General features: G+C 48.5%; 1 protein-coding gene and 1 pseudogene across 1 annotated transcript; both read left to right on the top strand.

Annotated features, from left to right (window-relative positions):
* Positions 1 to 3,719: 3,719 nt before the first annotated feature.
* On the top strand, positions 3,720 to 3,838 carry LOC136660956 (5S ribosomal RNA; annotated as a pseudogene).
* Positions 3,839 to 6,336: 2,498 nt separating this feature from the next.
* CYB5B (cytochrome b5 type B) lies at positions 6,337 to 20,252 on the top strand. Its single transcript, XM_066637184.1, has 5 exons — positions 6,337 to 6,565; positions 10,622 to 10,750; positions 11,305 to 11,331; positions 18,042 to 18,073; positions 19,637 to 20,252. The coding sequence occupies exons 1-5, from the start codon at positions 6,401 to 6,403 to the stop codon at positions 19,725 to 19,727; spliced, it is 444 nt and encodes a 147-aa protein (XP_066493281.1). The 5' UTR covers positions 6,337 to 6,400; the 3' UTR covers positions 19,728 to 20,252.
* Positions 20,253 to 22,665: the final 2,413 nt, after the last annotated feature.

Below are 22,665 nucleotides of genomic sequence, written 5' to 3'. Positions count from 1 at the left end.
AAACCAGGGGTGGGCAAACATTTTAGCAGGAGGGCCACACCATTTCTCTGATACTGTGTAGGGGGCTGGTAAAAAAAGAATTAATTTACATTTCAAATTTGAATAAATTTACATAAATGAATACATTAGAAATGAAACTTTTATGAATGAATGAATTTTACAGAGCTTATTTATAATACAAGAGAACTATAATACATAGTTCTCATGTGGTTCTACATGTCTGAACTGTTTGCCACACACCTCTTGCACAGTGAAAACATACAGACTGAGCCAGAAACACATAGAGACATGTTTTTCAGGGACAGTTGGGGGGGTTGGGTTAAAATAATGCCCAGGGAAAAGCAGAAAACACATGGAGACTATAAAAGGCCTTGCTCTAACTCACTAGAAGTTGCGGGCCAACAGTCTCTAATGGGCCAGAGGGTCATTGGAGACTTGGGGCTCCCTATGGGCCAGACTGGGGGTGCCCAGGGGCCACAAATGGCCTGCAGGCTGGGGTTTGCCCACCCCTGAAGCATAATAATGTTTGCATCCTTAAGATTTGTTTTCCTGTTGTACTTTTTAGTTCCGAAGGGGAGAGGATTCAGAGCTGTACACTTTGTTTGAAAACTTTGTTTCCAACATCAACACCTTTGCTCCCCATCTGAACCACTGCACGATGCCTACAGCATTCCCGCCAAGAAGTGAGCAACATTGCACGGATGCACACTGGTTGCTCAGATCATGTTCCTCCTCATTTAGCACAACCATCAGCAGTCAGATGACAGCAGCATGGATTCTTTGGCACCTCTTGAAAGGAAGCAGAGCAGCAGGGGGAGAGTCACCAGGTTGCCATTGGCTCACCACATTCTCTGGCGGTGTCATCATCACGCCCAGCCAGGAAAGCCGCTGCTTTCACTGTGCCAAGCACAACAATGGTCAGGAAGAAACAAATTATGGCCCCATCTTTGGCTTCTTGTCCTGACTGCACAAATTTATGAGCCAGGGTGCAGTGATTGGAGATGAAAGGAAACATTCCAGGAGCAAGACCTGCACATTAGCGAGGTCTCATGTCTGGCCTTCTGCATTTGTTACTGTAAAAGGGAGGTGGAAAGGAACACATGCGTGCACACACACACATGGAGAGCCAAAGGAAAATCTAAAAGGGGCACCCTGTTCATTGCATGCACCTTTCCCCCCTGGTATTGACTCAATGCCAGCTGCCTGCCCACTGCTGTGTGAAAACAACATCCCTGCCCAGAGATCATTTTGAGCACTTGCTAGGCCCTATTCAACAGCAATGAAGGTGACACAGGGAAATGAGCAATACAGCACCTCTGTGTGTCTTTTAAGACTGCTTCTGCAGGCAAAGATGGGGGGGGGGGGGAAGAGAAGTGTGTGGAGAAGCAGATCAGAGACCAATTCAGAGTGCTGGTCAGCATCTCTAAAGCTCCAAAGGGCTTGGGACCCAGCCAGTTAATGAGCTGTCTTGTCCTGCACAAGCCTGCTTACTCTTGGAGACCCTTCTCTGTCTCCCACAGCCATCAGGTCCTCGTAATACAGGGCAGGGCTGATGCTGCTGTAGTGCCAGACTTCAGAGTGCCCTTCCATGGGAGGCCTGTTTGGTCTTTCCTTGCTGACCACTTATTGCTGGGTGGGAAGCCTCTTATTTGGGTCAAACTAGGTGACACCTTATGCCCACCTTTAACAGACAGGTTGAGAGTTGGAAATAGACCAGAAGTGGCTCTTAGAAGCTCCCAAATAGCCATAGGGTGGGACATATTTAGTGTCACAGCACAGTACACCAAGCAACAAGGTTTAATGCTTCCCTCTCACTACTGTTTGCACAGCAAAAATCAGGGACACACACCCCTCCAGCAGCATTTTGCCCCTAAAGTAGGCAAATGAGACACACCTTCATTAGCAGCTAATTGTTTTCCTCCAATCTGCTCCATATTTTTTAAAGTCATTTGGTATTTCTGCTGTTTCTGTTCCTGCCTCTCTACTGCTCAAGTATTTTTACAATTAATGTGACTTTTTAAAATTTAGCAGAGTTCTTTTTCAGCCACTTTTAAGTCTTTTTTTTTTAATGTGGAAAAGCAACTTCTACAAATCTTGAACAAAAATGAATGCATCCACATTACTGAATACTTGCCACAAGAAAAAATAAGCTTATGCACAACCATCATCAGGAAGTTGCAAAAGGTGATGCACGTTTGGGCTGTCAGCTGTAGCAGTACAATTAAATGTGTATGCTCAGAGGTAAGTCCAAGTTGTTCAGTGAAGCTTAATCCTAGGTATGCATGCATAAAGATTGTGCTGTGGCTTGCTTCCCTCTACACAGAACTAGTCAGTTGGGTTCTTAAAATTGGTTAAACCTCTTTTACAGCGGCAGCTATTGTCTGCTTCATACATATTACTGGTTTTGAGATTCCATGGGCCAAATAAGCAACCTCCATGCCTCCTGCCACCAATTTGTTGTGCATGCCAGTGAGATAATGATGAGGATCTTATGGGATTGTTATTCTAACAGTTTGGGCTTTCCGTTCCTGCTGGTAGCTATGCAAATACACTACAAGTCAAATTATGTTAAAGCAGGAGAACTTGAACTAGATGGCCATAAATTTCCTTCTGTGTGTGTCTGCAAAAGGAATACTGGAAGCAAGAGAAACAGTGCAGCATCTCAACTTCTTGGTCATTGAATCACATAGCTCAACACCATTTTCAAGGATGTCTGCTGTACTGCCCCCCCCCCCAGCAGGAACACCACTGCAGGTTGTGTACATGCAGTTTACAGTAAAGTAGTAAAGAAGGCCAATTCTATGCTTGGGATCATTAGAAAAGGTATTGAGAACAAAATGGCTAATATTATAATGCTGTTGTACGAATTGATGGTAATGATTTGTACAATCATTGTACAATCATGATGGGAATGATGGTAAAAACACCTGGAGTATTGTGTCTAGTTCTGGTCGCCACATCTCAAAAAAGACATAGTGGAAATGGAAAAGGTGCAAAAAAGAGTGACTAAGATGATTACTGGGCTGGGGCACCTTCCTTATGAGGAAAGGCTAAGGCGTTTGGGCCTCTTCAGCCTAGGAAAGAGACGCCTGAGGGGGGACATGATTGAGACATACAAAATTATGAATGGGAAGGATAAAATTGATAGAGAGATGCTCTTTACACTCTCACATAACACCAGAACCAGGGGACATCCACTAAAATTGAGTGTTGGGAGGGTTAGGACAGACAAAAGAAAATATCTATTTACTCAGCGTGTGGTTGGTTTGTGGAACTCCTTGCCACAGGATGTGGTGATGGCATCTTGCCTGGGTGCCTTTAAAAGGGGTTTGGACAAGTTTCTGGAGGAAAAATCCATTATGGGTTACAAGCCATGATGTGCATGTGCAACCTCCTGATTTTAGAAATGGGCTATGTCAGAATGCCAATGCAAGGGAGGGCACCAGAATGAGGACTCTTGTTATCTGGTGTGCTCCCTGGGGCATTTGGTGGGCTGCTGTGAGATACAGGAAGCTGGACTAGATGGGCCTATGGCCTGATCCAGTGGGGCTGTTCTTATGTTCTTATAGTAAAGGGCTAGCAAGATTCAGCAAAGGTCCAACCACACTTTCTTAGATACAACTGAATCAAAGGGACTTGTGCTTTGAGATGCAGTCCTCATGTACATAAGAAGAACCCTGCTGGATCAGGCCAAAGGCCCATCTAGTCTAGTCACCATATTTCACAGTGCTGTTACCCTGCACATGCCTGATCTCGTCTGATCTCGGAAACTAATCAGGGTCAGGCCTGGTTAGTACTTGGATGGGAGACCGCCTGGGAATACCGGGTGCTGTAGGCTTATACCATAGTCTTTCGAAACTGAAGGTTGCCAACCACAAGATGCCTCAGGGAGCACAGAACACAACAACAGTCCTGCATCCTGGTGCCCTCCCTTGCAGCTGGCATTCTGAGGCAGCCTACTTCTAGAATCAGGAGGTTGCATATTCACATCGTGGCTTGTAACCCGTGATGGACGTTTCCTCCAGAAATTTGTGCAGTTCCCTTTTAAAGGCATCCAGACCAGATGCCATCACCACATCCTGTGGCAAGGAGTTCCACAGACACTATGGAACAGATACACTGTATTAATGCACAGTCCCCAGTGATTGTTTATAACAATAGCATTTTGGTATATAGAGCCATGAAGTGGACTAGATATACAGTAATTCCAGAGACCTCATTCCTTGGGGTCTGAACAAACAGGAGCGGGAACTGCATCACGCTGATCCCACAAATGGCATCCCCAAATTGAAGGCTTTCCAGAAGCCACAGCTCACACGTGTGTCATCTTTCAGCAAATAACTGAACTGCTGCAATGAAGAGAATAGGACTACCTTGCCCACATTTTTGTTTTTATTACCACAGATAAGCTGGAGCCACCGGCAGATACAGAGGCCGGTGTCTTTATGTCTCTGGGCTGTCCTTATCTCCACCCACCCCCAACCCTCTGCAGCTTTATGGTAAATAAAAAAGGCTGCTGGGCGGCCTCCAGCTCATGTGGTTGGACTGGCTGGACTGGAAAATAGAGAAGTGTACATTTCCTGTGAAAATGATGATGGCCTTTCCCCTCCCCAGCCTGAGAATGCTTCCCGTGGCTGAATCAACAGAGGGCAGGAAGGCAGGAATGTCCTTGGGGGATAATCAGGGGGAAAGCTATGCACACCCCACACATTGCACATCAGGGCAGGGGGGGGGCCTGCCTGCTTCCCAGTGGCCCCCCCCCCCATGGAGGGTACCCTGTGGAAAGCACGGCAGGGAGAAAACGCCTCCTGGACACCCACTCTGTGTTCAGCTAATATTGTAATGCCGTTGTACAAATCGATGGTAAGGCCACACCTGGAGTATTGCGTCCAGTTCTGGTCACCACATCTCAAAAAGGACATAGTGGAAATGGAAAAGGTGCAAAAGAGAGTGACTAAGATGATTACTGGACTGGGGCACCTTCCTTATGAGGAAAGGCTAAGGCGTTTGGGCCTCCAGCCTAGAAAAGAGGCGCCTAAGGGGGGACATGATTGAGACATACAAAATCATGCAGGGGATAGACAGAGTGGATAGAAAGACGCTCCTTTCCCTCTAGCATAACACCAGAACTAGGGGACATCCACAAAAGCAGAGTGTTGGGAGAGTTAGGACAGAGAGAAGAAAATATTTCTTTATCCAGCATGTAATTTGTCTGTGGAACTCCTAGCCACAGGAAGTAGTGATGGCATCTTGCCTGGATGCCTTTAAGAGGGGATTGGACCAATTTCTGGAGAAGTTCCTTAGGGGTTGTGTCATAGTAGGCATGTGCAAGCTCCTGGTTTTCAAGGCAGGAGCCTCTGATTGCCAGATGCAGGGGAGGGCCCTGGATGCAGGTTGTGCCTGTTGTCTTGTGTGCTCCCTGCAGCATCTAGGGGGCCACTGCAAGATGCAGGAAGCTGGACTAGATGGGCCCTTGGCCTGATCCAGCAGGGCTCTTCTTATGCTTTCCAAGCTGCCTTGTGAAGGGGTTGAGCCCTAGCCTATGCATGTCTACTCAGAAGTAAGTCCCATTACAGTCAGTGGGGCTTACTCCCAGGAAAGTGGCACCTCAGAGCCCCATCCTATGCGTGTCTACTCAGAAGTAAGAGCCATTACAGTCAATGGAGCTTCCTCCCAGGTAAGTGTGGACAGGATTGGAGCCTAAACCTATGCCTGCCTACTCCAAAGTAACTCAATCAATCAATCAATCAACAGTATTTATATACCGCTTTTCAACTAAAAGTTCACAAAGCGGTTTACAGAGAAAAATCAAATAACTCTCATTATAGTCAATGGCACTTACTCCCAGGTAAGTGTGGACAGGATGGCAGCTTGATTCACGTGTTGGCTTCTCTCGTACACGTATCCAAGTCTGCCTGTGTAACGTGTGAATGGGAACTCAGGTGCCACTCTCAGTGGGGTTCAGGCTGCCCCTGCCAGCAGGAAGGACGTGGCCCTGTTGCCCTGCCGGCCCTTCTGCAGGCAACGCGGCTGGCTGGACTCTACTCCACCGATGGAAAGCCAGCCGGCCGATCCCTGAGGGAAGGACCCGTATGGAGAACGCTCTAGGCCCCTCTCCGCACCATTGAGTTGCTCTTCAAAACCCAGCACGAGCCACCCGCACCTTCGCACCTTCTGATGGGTCACGTCGGAAAGTCGCCGTTTCATTGGCTGAGATAGGACCCTCCACCCGCTCCGATTGGCTGCTGTCCAACCCGCCCTCCTCTCCTCGCCACCCATTGGCGGCTGAGGCAGGAACGCCCCGCCCCTCTGTGCCGGATGAGTGGGCGCGGCCTAGGTACGGCGGCCTGACTGGGCCAAGAGCCCCCCTTTGGCGAGGTGGGCTGCTGCAGCTGCTTGAATGGGGCCGGTGGAGCGCAAGGAAGTCCCGGCCGGGCCCGGCTTGGAGGCCCCCGAAGGCGGGCGCTTCATCAGCCTGGAAGAGGTGGCGATGCGCAACACCCCGAGCGAGCTCTGGATCGTCATCCACGGGCGCGTCTATGACATCTCTGGCTTCCTCCATGAGGTGGGCGGGAGGGAGGTGGCTGCGTTGGTCGTGCTGATGAGGGCGCCCGCCTGCCTCCAGAGGGAGGGAGAGAGGGGCCCCGGGCACTCTAGGCTGCCGCTCTCCTCCCCTCCCCCACACTTCCTGTTCCGCAGAGGCTGGTGCGTTGCCAGGGAAACAGCCATCCACCTGGCCTGCTGCCTCTGGGGCCAGGAGGCCCCATGAAGTTCCGTGGAAGGCCAGAGCAGGGCCTGGACTCTGCTGGAGGGACTGAGAGCCCACTCCCATGCAGGTCTACTCAGAAGTAAGTCCTGTTATAGTCAATGGGGCTTACTGCCAAGTAAGTGTGCATAGGATTGTAGCCTGTGAGCCCAGTCCTATGCAGGTCTACTCAGAAATAAGTCCCATTATAGTCAATAGGGCCTACTCCCAAGTAAGTGTGCATAGGATTGTAGCCTGTGAGCCCAGTCCTATGCAGGTCTACTCAGAAATAAGTCCCACTGTAGTCAATAGGGCCTACTCCCAAGTAAGTGTGCATAGGATGGCAGCCTGTGAGCCCAATCCTATACAGGTCTACTCAGAAGTAAGTTCCATTAGTCACAGCAGGAAAGTGTGGCTACACTATACACACCTGGGGTAGATCCCATTGAACATAATGGGAATTACTTCTGAGTAGACCCGCATAGGGTTGGGCTGTGAGTGTGTCTAACATGGGGCAAGGCAGCTGCCCTGGTATACATGAGCCTGCAGCACTGGCATCTTCCTAGGAACTTATCAGAGGGCCCAATCCAATGCCCTGCCCTCTAATGCCCTGCATGCTATGGGAGGGGTAGTGGTAGGTGCTTGAATGGCCAGCCAGAAGTAAGCAAGGAACTTTTTTATTTATCTCCCAGTAAGCTGCCCAATCACCTCTGAGCCTCCTTGGACCCATGCCAGCTGTTTTGCTGGCATAAGTCTGAGGAGAGGAAGGACAGACAAAAGAAAATATTTCTTTACCCAGCGTGCAATTAATCTGTGGAACTCCTTGCCACTGGATTTGGTGACGGCATCTGGCCTGGATGCCTTTAAAAGGAAATTGGACAAATTTCTGGAGGAAAAGGCCATTATGGGTTACAAGCCCTGATGGGTATGTAAACCTGATTTTAGAGGTAGGTTACCTCAGAATGCCAAATGTGAGGGAAGGCACTAGGATGCCAGTCTCTTGGGTGCTCCCTGAGGCATTTAATGGGCCACTGTGAGATATAGGAGGCTGGACTAGATGGGACTTTGGCCTGATCCTGCAGGGCTATTTTTATGTTATGTAAGGGGCAGGGCAGCTTGGAAAACTGGGGTTAGGCTCCAGTTGCCGAGATCTCCCCGCCTTCTCCACCATCTTGCCTGGGCTGGCAGAGCATCCGTGCAAGCCTGGTGCCTGCACAGAGCTGCTGGTTCCATCACATGCAGTGGTGGTGCGATGCTTGTGCTGTCACAGGGACATTTATGACAGTGAATTGATAGCTCCACTGTTATAAATGGCCTGGACGAATCGGCCAACTAAATGAGAAAAGGATTCAGATCTTTTTATGTATCTTTAATTCAACCTAAATGATGGTTTGTGTGAAAGTATCCCATGTTGCAGCCCCCATTATGCCATCTGTGAAATGGGGACATTAAGCCATTTCTGCCCAATGTTGCATATACGCAACAGGGATCAAAAGTGTACACCTGGGGGCTGGGCAGAAATGGGTTAAAGGCCACAAGGTCATTGTGAAAATTAATGAAAGAAGATGTTCATACTATCAAAGCTGGAAACTAATTGTAGGTGGTGCAACAGGTGAAGAGTCCATAGAAACCAAATTCTTTTCTCTCTCTCAATCTCCAACCTAGCAACCACCTCTTGTTTTATAACAAGACCAAACACAAGAAAGGCCTGTACTTCTGGAGTTTGTACAAATGTGTGTACACACATCAACATGCGCTGGATTAGATCTAGATCACAATGCTGTCTGCAGAGAAAAAGGATCCTGGTTCGTGGACTGTGAGAGCTCTGAATTTCCAGCCCACCTTTGTCTGCTTGCCCAAGGCAGCTAATAAGCATTGCATTTAAAATAACAGAAGACAACAAGGGGGAATTAAAATAGTTTGTCAGCAATAAGAAACCACACATTCATAAAAGGTTTCTGCAAGTTTGGCTGTAGAAGGTATTTTTGTTTGCAGTTTTCTCTCTGTGTAGACTTTCTTCACTAATATATTCCAGTGAGCTGGAGCTACCACTGAGAAGTCTCTGTTGTGCCTCTGCATTGAACCAACCTAACAAATGATAGGTGACAGCAAAATCTCAAAGCTTTAGATTGTTTCTGGGTAACTTGTTGAGACTCTGAAGTGCCTAGTTAACTGTTCATTCTGCCAGGGTAGCAGTTAACTTCGAATAATTGCCTAACAGATAACTCTTCCTGCAGGCTGTAGCTGTTCTAGCAAGAGTGCCACTTCTCCCCACACACAACTCCCTGTTCCTTCTGGGCCACCTCCTTGCTGCCTGATAGTGGGAGGGGATGTCTGCTCTGACAGGGTCCTTGCGCAAGGCAGAGGCAGGTTCTTTGCTAAGAGATAATTGAATTCTGCTCCTGGGGCTCCTCTGGGCAGTTGTTTGATGAGCCAGACACAAGTTTAGCCAGATTGCTGGAAGCCTGCCAACAACAGGGATTTACTTTAAACCAATTGTATTTATAATGTTGCATCAGAGTTTGCCTAAGACAGGCTCAGGGCTCTCTCATGTGGCCGAACCTCTTTGGAATGAGGGAGACAAGGCAGCTCCTGAGAAATGATGAGTGGTTTCTGAGCAGTTAAGAACCTTCCTGGAATGTGAGGCTTGCCACCAGACTGTGTCTCTGAAGAGGGGAACTCAACTCTGGCATCCCAAGTGAACCAAGTTTTGGGCCTCCCTGATGCTTTTCTGTCTCTTGTTCCATATGTGAACTGCTCTGAGACTCCAGGACTGTCATTCCAGGAGCTCTGAAACCAAAGTCTGGACAGCATAAGCTAGGAGCAGAGTGTCAAGGGCTTCCACTGCTGCCCACTGCTTTGGGGTGGCGTGCTGCATTCTGCTCTGTGCTTGGAGAAAAAAACATTACTTCGCACAAGAATGGTCTCTTGGTCATGAGCTGAGGTTCTGCACTTGTTATTCCTGACACAGGATGATGGGCTACATGCTGTCTTTTTCTGTGCCTGTTCTTGACTTTGGAGTCCTCCAAGAAAGGAAAGAAGCCAGTTCCTGTGGCTGTAATCCAGACCAGGTTGCGTGTTGCTCCTCTCTGTCCACTGTCATACTGGGGAGAATGTGAAATCTGCCAAAGGGGGAAGCTGGTGATGTCAATGGGAGCTGACTCTCTTCACCTCTGTCCCCTGCGGGGGGGGGGGGGATGCTGCCTTCTGCCCCAGGTTTCCTTCCTGCTCAGTCAAGGTCTGCTTGGGTATGTTTTGCCCATTGTGTGCTCTCTGACCTCCAAAATGTTGTCTGCTGCAACTGTTCTGTTGAAAGGTAATGGGTGGTGGAGCCTAGTGGCAGATAGAGTGGTGGTGGGGCCAACACAGGTTTGGTCATGGACTTGTTGGCCAGCTTTTTGGCAGGTCTCTGCTTCTGGCACTCAGGGTGGAAATGCCCCTACCAAGAGCCTGGCAGCCTCCTTGCAAAGCTTCTGCATCCTCCTCTTTGGGGATCCCCAAGTGAGCAGAGCAAGTAGGTGCTTGTAGGGGAAGAAGGGCTGCAAAGATCACAGTCCCATTGAGAAAACACTGCAGACTCCTCAGTGTCAGAAGCACGTTTAAGGACCCAACCTCAAACATGGAGGCATTAATTAGCCCACTTGGCCTAATTTTTCACTGTTGGGCCCGGGCTTCCATCTGCCTGGGTGACTAGCACTCAGGACCTTTCCAGCATGATGGGACATTTGGACCCTAACTGGGAGAAACCTTGGGGATTTGCCCTGGGACACCATCTGTTGGAATGCTCCAAATAAGGAGGAAGACACTTGTCTTCTTTCTGAGCTGTTGTTGCTTCTCTTTTTTATGGTTCTTGCACTGACAGAATATTCTTTTCAGCATCCAGGTGGGGAGGAAGTTTTGCTTGAACAAGGCGGCAGAGATGCCACAGAGTGCTTTGAGGACGTTGGTCACTCGATGGATGCCCGGGAGATGCTCAACCAGTACCTCATAGGAGAGGTTCACCCGGTGAGGCTCTGCTGCACGACCACACCTGGAATGCATGGGAGTTCTGTGTTGTTATAAGATGTTCCCTTCTGGGAGGGCTGGTCTAGGAAAGTCAGAGAGAGGGTGAGAAATGCCACAGTCTTGGTTACCTTCATCAAAGGAGTGCCAGTTGGGACAGGCTGTCTGTGCCCTGCTGCCACTGACTTGGCCTGTGGTGCAGTCTTAGCCAAGGCCCTGGATGGGAGGTTGCCTCTGAGAACTCAGATGAAGGTGTTCTTTGCAGTCCAAAGGCCCCATGGTCACTTCCAGGCTGCACATTGGCAATATTTTGCCAAAATATTACAGCTTTTTGGCTTCCAGGCTGCACTTTGGAGAAGGCCTGGGAAAGCTGCTCCTGGGCCTGATGCCCTGGAGAGTCGCTGCCAGTTAGTATAGGTGGTGCTGAGCTTGAGAGGGCCACCTCTGATGTGGGAGAAGGCCACTCCTGATGCTCCTATAGCTCCTCTTTCTTGAACAGCAGAGAGGCTTCTGTCCCAATAACCACCTTTGCCTCTTTTTTTCCTTTCTCTCAACAGTGTGACCATCAGTCGGAGGCTTCCAAGGTAACACACAATCTGTCTTCCTTCTAATTTTGGAATGTGAAAGTTCTTGGGCATATATTTGAGACTCTGTAGCACACATTCTCTCAATGGCTATTTATAGTGATGGCTGAATGGAGCCTCCATGTTCAGGGGCAGTGTATCTTGGAAAGCCAGGTGTGGTGAGGGCTCTTTCCTTCATGCCTTGCTTGGAGCATCTAGGTGGGAAGGAAGCAGGATCCTGGGCTAGACAGACCTCTGACTCATCTTGGAGGAACCCCCTCCACTCTCCAGTTAGCGGGCTGTGTTTATTGATGCAGTTGTAGGGGCAGTCAGAACTGTGTTGCTGGGCAGAAGCCATCTCCTGCTGTGAAAACATAGCCATGGGCTGCCCTAGCCGCAGTGAGCGATGTCCAGCCATTCAATCATTTACAGGGAAGGGATTGAAGCTCTTCTGGAAACACGGTTAGTGTTGTCCCCTCCCTCACTTGTGTCAACAAAGTCTTGGAATGAGCATGATGTCCCAGCCGGCAGCAGTGCACTCGACTTGTCCTGAGAAATCAGCTTTTGATTCTGTACTTTGGGCCCGAGATCCTGCCCTTTTGCCACTGGGGAACGGCTGGCAGGGAACAAGGGGAAGACCTGAACAGATTCCCTGCTGTCTTGTGCTTGGGCCGGAGTTGGAAATGGCCTTGGGTGAGGGACATGTTCCCTCCTCCTCCTACCGCCCCATGTGCAATATTACTGTCTTGGGAGGCTGTAAAGTCAATACCTGGTTGTGATTTATGACACCCCAGTGAGTAAAAGAGCCTTGACAATGTTATTCCTGCAAACATAAAAACACACTGCTGTAGTTTCGTTTATAAAACGACCCAGAGGTAAAGATTCAGGGTAATGGATGAGCTAGTAAATATGCATGTTTTGTATGTATGTGTTTAGCCTGCTGGCTAGATAAGCATGACTGGTTTTTGTAATTGAAGTTTGATGCAAAGCACCCTTGATGTCACTGGGACTGCAGGGTTGCTCGCTGCAGTGACTGTGTACCTTGTCCCTATTTAACACAACAGTCAACATGCTGCATGCATGCATGCACGCACCCAAATGTGTAGATTTAGTGGCATGTGCATGTTGCCAAGAAAGCATAGGTGTGGGTCCTGCATATGCTTTTCCTGGTGTTATGTGTGCTGTTATGTGAGGTGGAGATTTTGGCCCAAGAGTAGCATAGAGGCATTGTGGGTAGCCAGAGCGTCAGCCCAGGAATTAGGAGGGCTGAATGGAGCTGCCCAACACAGCTGGGAAAAAGCTCTTGGGCAGATCCTGACACTGGGGCTGCCACAGGGAAGCTTGGCCTGTACTGGTGCCTGATGGCTCTGTAGAATCAGCCATGCTGAAAGGAGGTTTGGACACTGGGAGAGATGCTTGCATGTTTTCTGTGTCTTGAAAAAGAGTCCCATTTTCCCCTCTTGGCATCCCTGCTGTTTGGCATTAGAACTTTCTGGACAAAGCGCTACAGGAACCCATGGCTCTTTTCTTTCAGGGAAGCAATCAAGTTGGCCAAAGAAATACAATTTGGAGGTCTCCATGAGAGCCGGCTCTCACCAGCATTGACGCTATTCTGTCTCTCATGTTGTGTGGCTTGCTTGCCAGTTGCTCCCACTTTGCAGAACTTGAGGAAACCCCTCCCAGGCTTGTCTCTGTATCTTTTTCCCTCTCCCAGAACTAACCAAAGGGCTACCTTTGCAGGCATGCCTTCTCCCTAGCTGCTTGTTCAATGCTGGCTTTCTCTTTACACTCAGCGAAAGCAACTCCTGCGTATGTCTCAAGAACTGATAACATCCTCCTGAAGGGCAGATTGATGCACGGTCAGTGGAGCTTCTCCTGCTTGGAGTACTGGTAGAGCAAGAAGGTCACATAGGAAAATACCCTAGCCAGGCATGGACTCGCTGCATGGTGAGGAGATGTTCACGTGCTGCTTGTTCAAAGGTCTCTTTTAGTGACCCAATGTGCTCAGGTAGTTGAGGACACAGTTGTGAGTCTGGGCACGAGTCTTTCATGGAAGAATCTTGCAAAAGTGATACTGTGACTGGAAAAAGAGACATACAAACCTTTGGGGGTCCAAGACATTGCAGAAGCAAGTCCAGTGGTGGTTGGAGGGGCTCTGTGTGTACTGGTCCTGCATGCTCTTTTGGTTTTAAAAAGTGGTTCTCCATAATTGGGCAGCAGATTTAAGATGTCTCTTAATACAAGCGCTGATCCAAACTGTAGGTGACAAGCACCTTCTTAGAAGCATTCCCCTATCTGCTCTCACACAGAGGGAATGCCTCTTCTGCAACATATGTTTTATATACATGTGGGCATCTTCTCAAAGGAGGAGGGTGGGCTTCTTGCTCCAGAGCTATCATTTTTAATTCATGCAGATCAGATTGATTAATTAACTGAAGCTTGTAAGATTCATTGACTATGGGCCCAATTTTATCCAACTTTCCAGCACTGATGCAGCTGCAATGCAGCCCCAAGGTCAGGGAACAGACATACTCTGATCTTGGGGAGGCCTCTGTGGTCCCGTCCCACTGCAGGATGCAGTGCACATCCTTGTAGGCACAACTGCATCAGTACTAGAAAGTTAGGCTTGGGCCCTAAGACTTCTTTAACTGGAAGGCAGCCCTGGCAGTCTTAACAGAGCAACAAAACACAGCCCCCAGCCAGCAGAAAACCACCATTGTACCCCCAAAGGCCTGAGCCAAAAGGGTGACCTTCGGTGGCAACTGATGAACAGCAGAAGGGTGCCCAGCTAGTTGAGCCCTCTGCAGGAGTAAGGAGTGAGATAGGTTTGTCTGAAGCTCTTGCAATCTACCCTTGTTGACCAGGATGGGAGAGGAGGGGGAAAGAAGGCGTAGGACAGACTGGATGAAGAGGACAAACCTTGTGGACTGGAGGGGATGTTGGTCAAGACAGGGTTGGAGTGATTCAGAGGAGCTGGTCTTGCCAAAGAACTGGCTTGACAAAGAGAGCAGGAAGCAGCTACAGTCATAGAAGGTGGCATGATGGGAGGCAAAGGGGTGTGGGTGGGGTGAGAAGGAAAGAAGGTCCATGACTGGTGAGCTTGTGGCCAATGGAAAGACCAGGAAACTGAGTGTTGATTGGGAGCTGGTGGGACAGAGAGGTGAAACGCCTTGGAAATTAGAACGTAGATCCAATGGGGAAAACCTTCCACTTCAGGGCTGTTTTATCTGCTCTTTCTTCACAAAAAGGTGTGGTAGGATTGACAATACAGACCTGGACCCCGTTTTAATATCCTTGTGCACAAACACTCCCAGGCCCCTCTCCACTGATGTCCATTGTCCACGCTGAACTGCAGCTCTTGCTTCCTTACCCTTCTCAGTGTGGCATTCCTGGGTTTCTCTGGTTTCTGATTTCTCTGGTGTCTGTTTGCTAAAGGCTGTGTGCATAGTCACTTGCTCCTGCATTCTCTGCCAATCTGTGGGTTGAGTACTATGGAATCATCTTTGGGGTCCATCTTTCCGGAGTTCCTGTTGTATGGTTTTATATACAAAAATTATGGCACATCAACCTCCTGGCCAAAGCATGTCGGTCCCTGAGGTAGTAGCCATGGCTCCTGTTTTGCACGATCCCTTTTGCTAACAAAAATAACAGGTACTTCCCAGAGGTGAAAAAGAATCCTTGCTTTTGGGCTGAGGGACTTCCTTCACAAGTGGTTGTTCTGATATTCCCCCAAGTTCATTTTTTAGAAAGTCTTTTATTTAGGGCCCAATCCTGTCCAACTTTCCAGCACCAATGCAGCCAGTCACTGCAGGCACTAGGATTTGAGTCACCCAGTGCGGGAGGCCTGCACGTCACCCCATGTAGTGGGCGGGGCAACGCCCCAGGTGGGCGTGGTGATGTACCATTGCCCCGTCCCCACCGGTTTTTTGGCTGTACCTTTTGTTATAACACAGATATTTTAATGTGGTTTGTTTCATTGCATTCTGCATGAAATTACGCATTGATTGATATATAACATGATGGTCTTATTCCTCCAAATTCTGATTTTAGTGATTTTGAAAACTTGTAGAGTCTCTCTCTCTCTCTCTCTCTCTCACACACACACACACACACACACACACACACCTGTGTCAACTTAGTGACACCTTATTGCAGCAGTTCTCAAACTTTTAGCACTGGGACCCACGTTTTAGAATGACAATCTGTCCAGGACCCATTGGAAGTGATGTCATGGCCAGAAGTGACATCATCAAGCAAATTAAAATAATTAAATTAAAATAATTACATAAGGACATAATTACAGCTCCATGGACTGGGACCATTCCAGTGCCCTCACATTCCCCTTTGCCTGGCCTGACCACCAGCCAAGGCACGTCTGCCTACTTGCGAGTAAACACAACATAAGGCTGCTTCAATTTCCATAGGGCTCCATAGACTCGCAGCTGGGAGGGGGGAACTCCTTCTCCGTGTTTTTGGGGGCTGCATCCATTGGATCAGGATCATTCCGACATCCTTGGAGCCTCTCAGCCTGCCTCTCAACCTGCTTTGACTAAGGCAAGTCCGCCTACTTGCAAGTAAATGCGACCACGTGGCTTTGTTTCGGGCTCAGACTCGCAGCTGAGGGGGGAGCGTCTCGGGTGTTTTTGAGGGGCTGCTTTCATTGGCTCGGGATCATTCTGGTGTTGTTGGATTCCTCTCAGCCTGCCCTTTCCGATGGACTATGGCAAGTATGCCTACTCGCAAGTAAGTGCATGCTATGGCTCATTTTCACTTTCCATAGGGCTCCATGCATTTTTCTTTCTGGTTTTTAGGCCATAACTTTTGAACGAAAGGAGCTATTTCAATTCTGTTTTTTGCATTGCACTCCGCTGGCGATTCCACATCCAACGGTGTGTGGCATGATGCAGTGGCCCCTAACGCCGTGAAGTTAGTGCGTCCTCCCCCCAGGGCGTGTCACCGCCCCGGTGCGTCACCCGGTGTGTCCTGTACCCCCCGCACTGCCCTAACGACGCCAGTGAATGCAGCCATGGTGCAGCCCCAAGGTTAGGGAACAAATATTATCTTACCTTGAGGAGGCCTCTGTGACCCTGCGGGATGCAGCACACACTCCGTTGGCACAGCTGCTTCAGTGTTGGAATGTTGGATAGGATTGGGCCCTCAGTGTGATATGGATGTGCCCCAGCACATTTTTTTCTTCTTTCTTGCTGCAAACAGATATCTAATTACCTGATCTACAACACAGCACAAATACCTGCAGGCAAATTTCTTCAGCATCTTTGTTCCAAAACTGCAACTTGGCTAAGTGGGGGTGGGGAGACTTTCTTAAATCTGAACACTTTAAAATAATATTGGCAAGTTGCAGATTCTTGTGTCTTGGCTCATGCCCGCTCTCTGTGAAGTCTTTGTCTTCCCTGTTCCTTCTTTCCTGCCATAGACTAACCTGGCCTCTCTCCTGGAGACTAACATAGACTAGGCACATGCGGGAGTGCCAGCCTGTGTGTCAGTGACTTGCTGTGCTCTTCTAGCTGGGCTGCCTGGACTGGAGGCCCACAGAAGCTCCCTGGACTCCATGAAGGAATGGACATGAATTGGCCTTGATCTGTGCTCCTTGGAACATGGGTGACAGGCTGCCAGAGGAAGGACTAAAGCTGGGGGGTAGGAAGGGGCCTTAAATGGAGTCTTATAATGGAGCTACAGGTATGTTTAGCAGTTGGCTCCTCACTTGGCTGCGAGGTTTGGCCTGCAGTCAGCACTGCCACTTTTGACAGCCCTTTCCACAAAGATGCTGGGAGAGGGTGACTTGAGGCTCATTTGCTTGAAATGGCCTGTTCTGTGATCATAGGCAAGGGCGGTCTGAACCACCTTTGGGAATGAGGACTGCAGCTTGGTGGCACAGCTCAGGTTTTGTGTGCAGAAGGGCCCAGCAGGCTTAGTCCCTGGTAGCCTTTCTGGGTAAGGCAGAGAAAAGATCTTTCTCTGCCTGAAACCTTGGAGAGCAGCTGCCAGTTGGTGGGCAACAGCACTGGGCTCAACAGACCAAGGGGTGACCTGGCAGAGGCTGTATGTACAGGGAGGAGCTCTGTTTGAACTTCAAGACTGCAAAGACACATGGAGCACATGTCAAATGCTGCCAGGGTGTGGGTTCCCTTTGACAGTCCTGTGGGTGTAGACCTCATTGAACCTGAGGGCCTGAAGAGGAGCTAAATGTGGATCCAGTGGTGGTTGATTGGGGGAAAGGAGGATGCAGTGGGGGGTCTGGGAGAAGAAAAGTGAGCAGAGGAGTACATGAGGAAACTGGAATTGAGGAGACATTGTTGGCAAAGGAAGGTACTTCCCTGGAGTAACAGAGGAGACATGAGACATTCCTTTAATCCAAAAGCACCTGGAGAAATATAAAGGTCCTGGTGAAACATAAAAGTGATGCTTTGATAGAAGATGTACACCTAACAATGCATTTAAAACAGCCAATGCTAAAATATTGGTCATGTTGGAAATAAAATCAAGTGGCATTGAAGCAAGTTTCCTAAAGATGCTATAAACAAACAAATCACAGTTGAATATAAAAATAATGGATGAAAACCTCACATTTCACTCTGACCTTTTATATCTGGTTCTGCTGGGATGGGAGAGGGTGGGAGGATTGTTTTGTATGTCGCTGGCTCATTTTTGGCTAACAGTTCTGATTTGCATCTGTTACTAAAACATAAATGGCTTTTTTTAAATCTTCTCAGGTTCCAAACAAATCTCCATCAAATGAGTCAAGGTACAGTAAACAAATACACACGTGTTTGGTGTTTTTTTTTCAGTCAGCTGGTTTTGAAAAAAGGCCTTTGTCCTTTCACTAGCTTTTGTCAACTGGCTTCCATCCCATCATACTGATCTGTGCAGTGTGTGTGTGTGTGTGTGTGTGACATTTACGAAATCTTGTATCAGTAGTGCAATCCTAGTCATGACTACCCAGAAGCAAGCTCCAGAGTTTAATGGAAGTTACTCCTGGGTAAGTATATAGGATTGCAGTCTGAGGGCACAGTTCTAACCATCTTTCCAGCACTGACCTAGTCACAATGCAGCCCCATGGTAAGGTAACAAACATGCTCTTACCTTGAGGAGGCCTCCTTGACTGTCTCCCCACTGCAGGATGCAGTGCATGCTGCATGGGTACAGCTATGTCAGTGCTGGAAAGTTGGTTAGGATTGTGCCCTAAGAGGGATCACCCAAATCTTGTACTTAAGACAGACCAAAGAAGGGACAAATACAGTGGTTCTCAAACTTTTTTGACTAGTGACTCAACCTACAGGCCATTGTGGCTGCCCATTTTGGCTACAATCCTATACATTGTATAGGACAGTGGGTTTTTTTTCACAAAGTTTCCCCCGGCTCCCCTGGCTGGTTAACGCAGGTCTCCAGGGAGCCAAAGCTCATAGTTTGGGAACCACTGGACTAATGGATAATGTAACTTATGGTACTCCCTGTCACAAAATGATATCATGGCCACTAATTAGGGGGCTTTAAAGGGGAATTTGACAGGCTTGTGGAAGACAAGTGGTTTTTGGTCATGAAAAAGTGAGATGGAACTTCCGCTTTCAAAAGCAGTCTGTCTCTGAAGTCTCCCTGCTGAGTGGGGAGTAACTGCAGTGGAAGGATGCCACCTTCAGCTCCTGCTTGTGGGCATCCCATTGGGGCACCTGGTTGATCCCTGTGGGCTGGAGGATGCTGCACCAGGTGGGCCCACTTTGGTCTGATCTGGCAGTCATGGTACTAGGTCCTCCTTCATGCAGTGGCCTCTGAAATACCTTCATATTGGGAATGGGGACATGTAGCTTCAAATTGCATCGTCTAATTTAGATGAAATCCTGGAAATATTTTACAAATCTCTTGGCAATTGCTGAGCATGTTTCTTGCTCACCTTTTGCAGGAGGTGGATCAGATGATTGTGGGATCATAGTTGGGATTCCATGCCACTGCAGTGGCATTTTCAGCTGGCAGCCATGTGGCAGCATCCATGCCAGAGCGGCAAACATGAGCTAGGCCCAAGGGCATGTCTGCACTTAAGCAACAAATGTGACAGTCACGGCCTTTTCTCTAGGGATCACACAGCCTGCAGTGATGCAAAGGGTGGTGTTCACAGATCCTTTCCCTTGTAGAACTGCTGTTCATATATGTTTGATTGTGAAAGTTAAACATGCCTTTGGTGGATGAGTCCCTGCCTCTGTTGCCAGTATCCTAGCTGGCATGAATGGTTAAACCATGCCTAAAGAGAAGGTCCTCTTCTGAGGATCTTCAGCAGCAGCAGTGTGGTCACCTTTCTCTTTTTCTCATCTCTTAGTTTTTGGGCAGTCTGGCTGATCCCTGTTCTCGGCGCTCTGGTCCTCGGCCTCATGTATCGCTATTACGTGATGGATGGGAAGTCCTCCTGATCTGACCTCACCGACTGGGAAGCTGAGCTGCTCAACATTGGATCTAGCTCCAGTGACCTTCTGGGTTTCTGTCCTTCACTTGTGTCAGTCAGTCTAGCAATCCTAGGGTCTGCCAAGTTGCACTGGCTCTTGGGGGCTACCAGAGCAGTTGTCACTGCAGGAATTGCCACTGCCTGCCATTCCATGTGAAATGTCCTGTGTCCATCGTCTGCATCTGTGAGTGCCAGTCTCATTTGACAGTGTCTGGCTCATGGTGGTGGGTGCCCTGAACTGTGCTGGTTTGTCCCGTTTGGAAGAAGGAAGGAAGAAGCCCTGCAGTCAACATTCCTCTCTACAATGAGATTCTGCCCCCCCAACAGCTCGCTCACTCTGGGATATTTTTCTGCTGCCCCTTTTTGTATGTGGTTTTTGAAACGGTTAAACAAATATACACTGCAAAAAGTCTTCTGGTTTACATAGTTCTATTTGACAGTTCACCTTCTAATCTGCCTGTTCTGTAATAAAGGACTACCCAGTTACTCTGAACCAGCAGCCTTTGGTTTTTCTGACAACACTGAGACCAACCACTGTTTGTCTGTCTTTGCGTGCGTGATGCTGATATCTATCTGCTTGAGTTTGGGATTCTCCAGAAGCTTGTCTGGTTCAGAGTTGGCCATTCCCCTTTGAAGGGAGCAGCAGCAGGAGAGTCCCTCAGGCTTTGAAATGGTGGACAGTGCTATAGGTGGTGCTGGAAAGCCCCTTTCCTCCCATGCTAGCTGTGGAAGGAAGCTGGCCCCAGACCCTGCAGGATGAGTCCTGTGCTGGGCCATCAGGAGCACTTGTTCATGTACCCATACAATTCTGCCCTGTTCTTCAGTGCATCCATTATTACAAAATCCATATCCACACAACGAAAAGTAATGTAATAAAACATGACACAAGCTGAAATTAAAGGACCTCTGCCTGGTGCCCAGGAATTGCAAGAGGCAGAGCCAGGTGAACCTCCCTCCTGGGATGTTCTATAACTGGGGCCCTACAAATGTGAAAACCCTCTTTCATCATCCCCTGCGGTATCTGGAGGAAGGTGTCCATGAGTGGCCTGCATTGCACAGGCTGGTTGCGGTGACATTCCCTCAGGGTCTGGGTAGGCCCCAGAGCTCTTGTGTGCAGAACTGACTACAGGTGTGTCCACCAGCTGCTCCCAGTTTGTAGTTGCATTGTCAAGAAACTGCATATCCTGTGTGGTCTTAAAATGATGTCTCAGTTTCCTCTCTTTTCTTGCTCTCCCCTGCCTTTGCTTGTAGCTCTTCAGATTCAAACTTGGCATTAACTGAGAGGCAGCCATTAAGCTTGAGTGGGCTCCCAAAGCTGTTTTGATGATGCTTCTGTTCATAAGTCAGCTTATGGCTCTGACCATCTGCAAGAACTAAAGCAAGTCTTGACTTAATCTTCTGCTCTGGACCAGTCATGCATGAAGGAAACCCTTCTAGATGTGCCTCTTGCATATTGCCAGGCTGCCCATAGTCCCTCCTATGAGTGCAGCATTTCACTGAAGCTAAGGCTGCTGTGTCCCGTCCCCCCCCCAATCTGGAGTGTTTTGGAAAGATCCTAGGAAACTGATATGTACAATCTAGCTTCTTTAAAAACTGTCTTTCTGGCAATGTTTCGTCAGCAGCTGCCTGTCTTGTGTATGTATAGAGGAGTCTAAAAGCCTTGACAACATCTGTGCAAAAATGCAACTAGCAGTTAATAGGCGACGTGGGTGACTCTCCGAAGGCAGGCTTGAGTCTGCTTGCATGTTTGTTGAATTTAGCTGATAAGGGAACAAGGTACATGTATGTCTGTATCTTTCACTCTCTCTCTCTCTCTTTGTAAATTCAAGGTTCAAATCTCGTCATCTTAGAAACTGATCCATCTGGAATAGCAGTTCTGACGGGAAACACTTAAGAGCTGTCTAGTCTTTGAACAAGAGTTGGCTTGTGTAAATGCTCCAACAGAGAGCATCTTGAGTGAAACTAGCTCATAGCTTCTTTTGAAAAACAAAATCCTGAGCCTTGTGTCTTTCATCAGCCATGTTGCTAAGACACGCTGCTGTCATGTCTTCATGAAATACTTAGTTTTCGTTTCCTGCAAGAGATGCTAAAGACAATGGTAAATTTTGCCCTTGTTCCTGCAGGCTGACCTGCCAGGACAGAATACACCACCTGTACTAAAAGAACTGAATAAAGATGGCGGGGGCAAGGTTGGACGAGTCTCATGTAGCTCCTCTGTGGTTCAAACCATCTTGTGAGCTTCCCAGCTGAGTGATCAGTTAAGAAATGGGATGCTGACCTAAATGGACCTTTATTGAGCTCTGGTAGATCAGACCTCTTGGCCTGGTTATATCCTTGCTAAGAGAAGTAAAGTGTGACTTGGAGAGAGTGTGAAAGGGGGGGGGGTGATAATGCCTACGAGGTGCCAGGCATGGAGGGAACATGGCCAAAAGTTTGCTGTCTTTCAGATCTTGGAAAAAACACAAACCATCACACCAGAATGAAGACCAAAAAACCTTGAATTTCAGCCAAAGGATCGTCTTGAAGGGTGGTGTGTGGGGGGTCTCTTTCCACTTTTGTTTCTGGCCAAGAGGGCAGGGGCCAGGTGTGAACAGAAGTTTTAACAAGTCAGTGTGGTGCTTGATATTCTGGGAGCAGTAGGGGAGGTGCCATGTGAGAGGCTGAGGAAGAACTGAGGGGCCTTGATGATTCTCTTCTGCTTATATAAAATAATGCAAGAGACTGGCTGGCTGCAACCCTGTGCATGTTTCTGCAGAGGAAAAGCCTGTTGTATGAGAAGGGGGCTTAGTCCCAAGCAAGAGAGCTCAGGATTGCAGCTGGGGGGGCGGGTAAAACTGCTTACCTGCCCTGAGCTTATACAGAGAGTGTGGAGTGTAAACAGAAACCACTCAACTGAACAGGATCCA

This window comes from Tiliqua scincoides, chromosome 9, assembly GCF_035046505.1.
Source record: "Tiliqua scincoides isolate rTilSci1 chromosome 9, rTilSci1.hap2, whole genome shotgun sequence".
Lineage (NCBI taxonomy): Eukaryota > Metazoa > Chordata > Lepidosauria > Squamata > Scincidae > Tiliqua > Tiliqua scincoides.
Note: the sequence above shows the minus strand (reverse complement) of the source record. Positions and strands in the feature narration are given on the sequence as shown.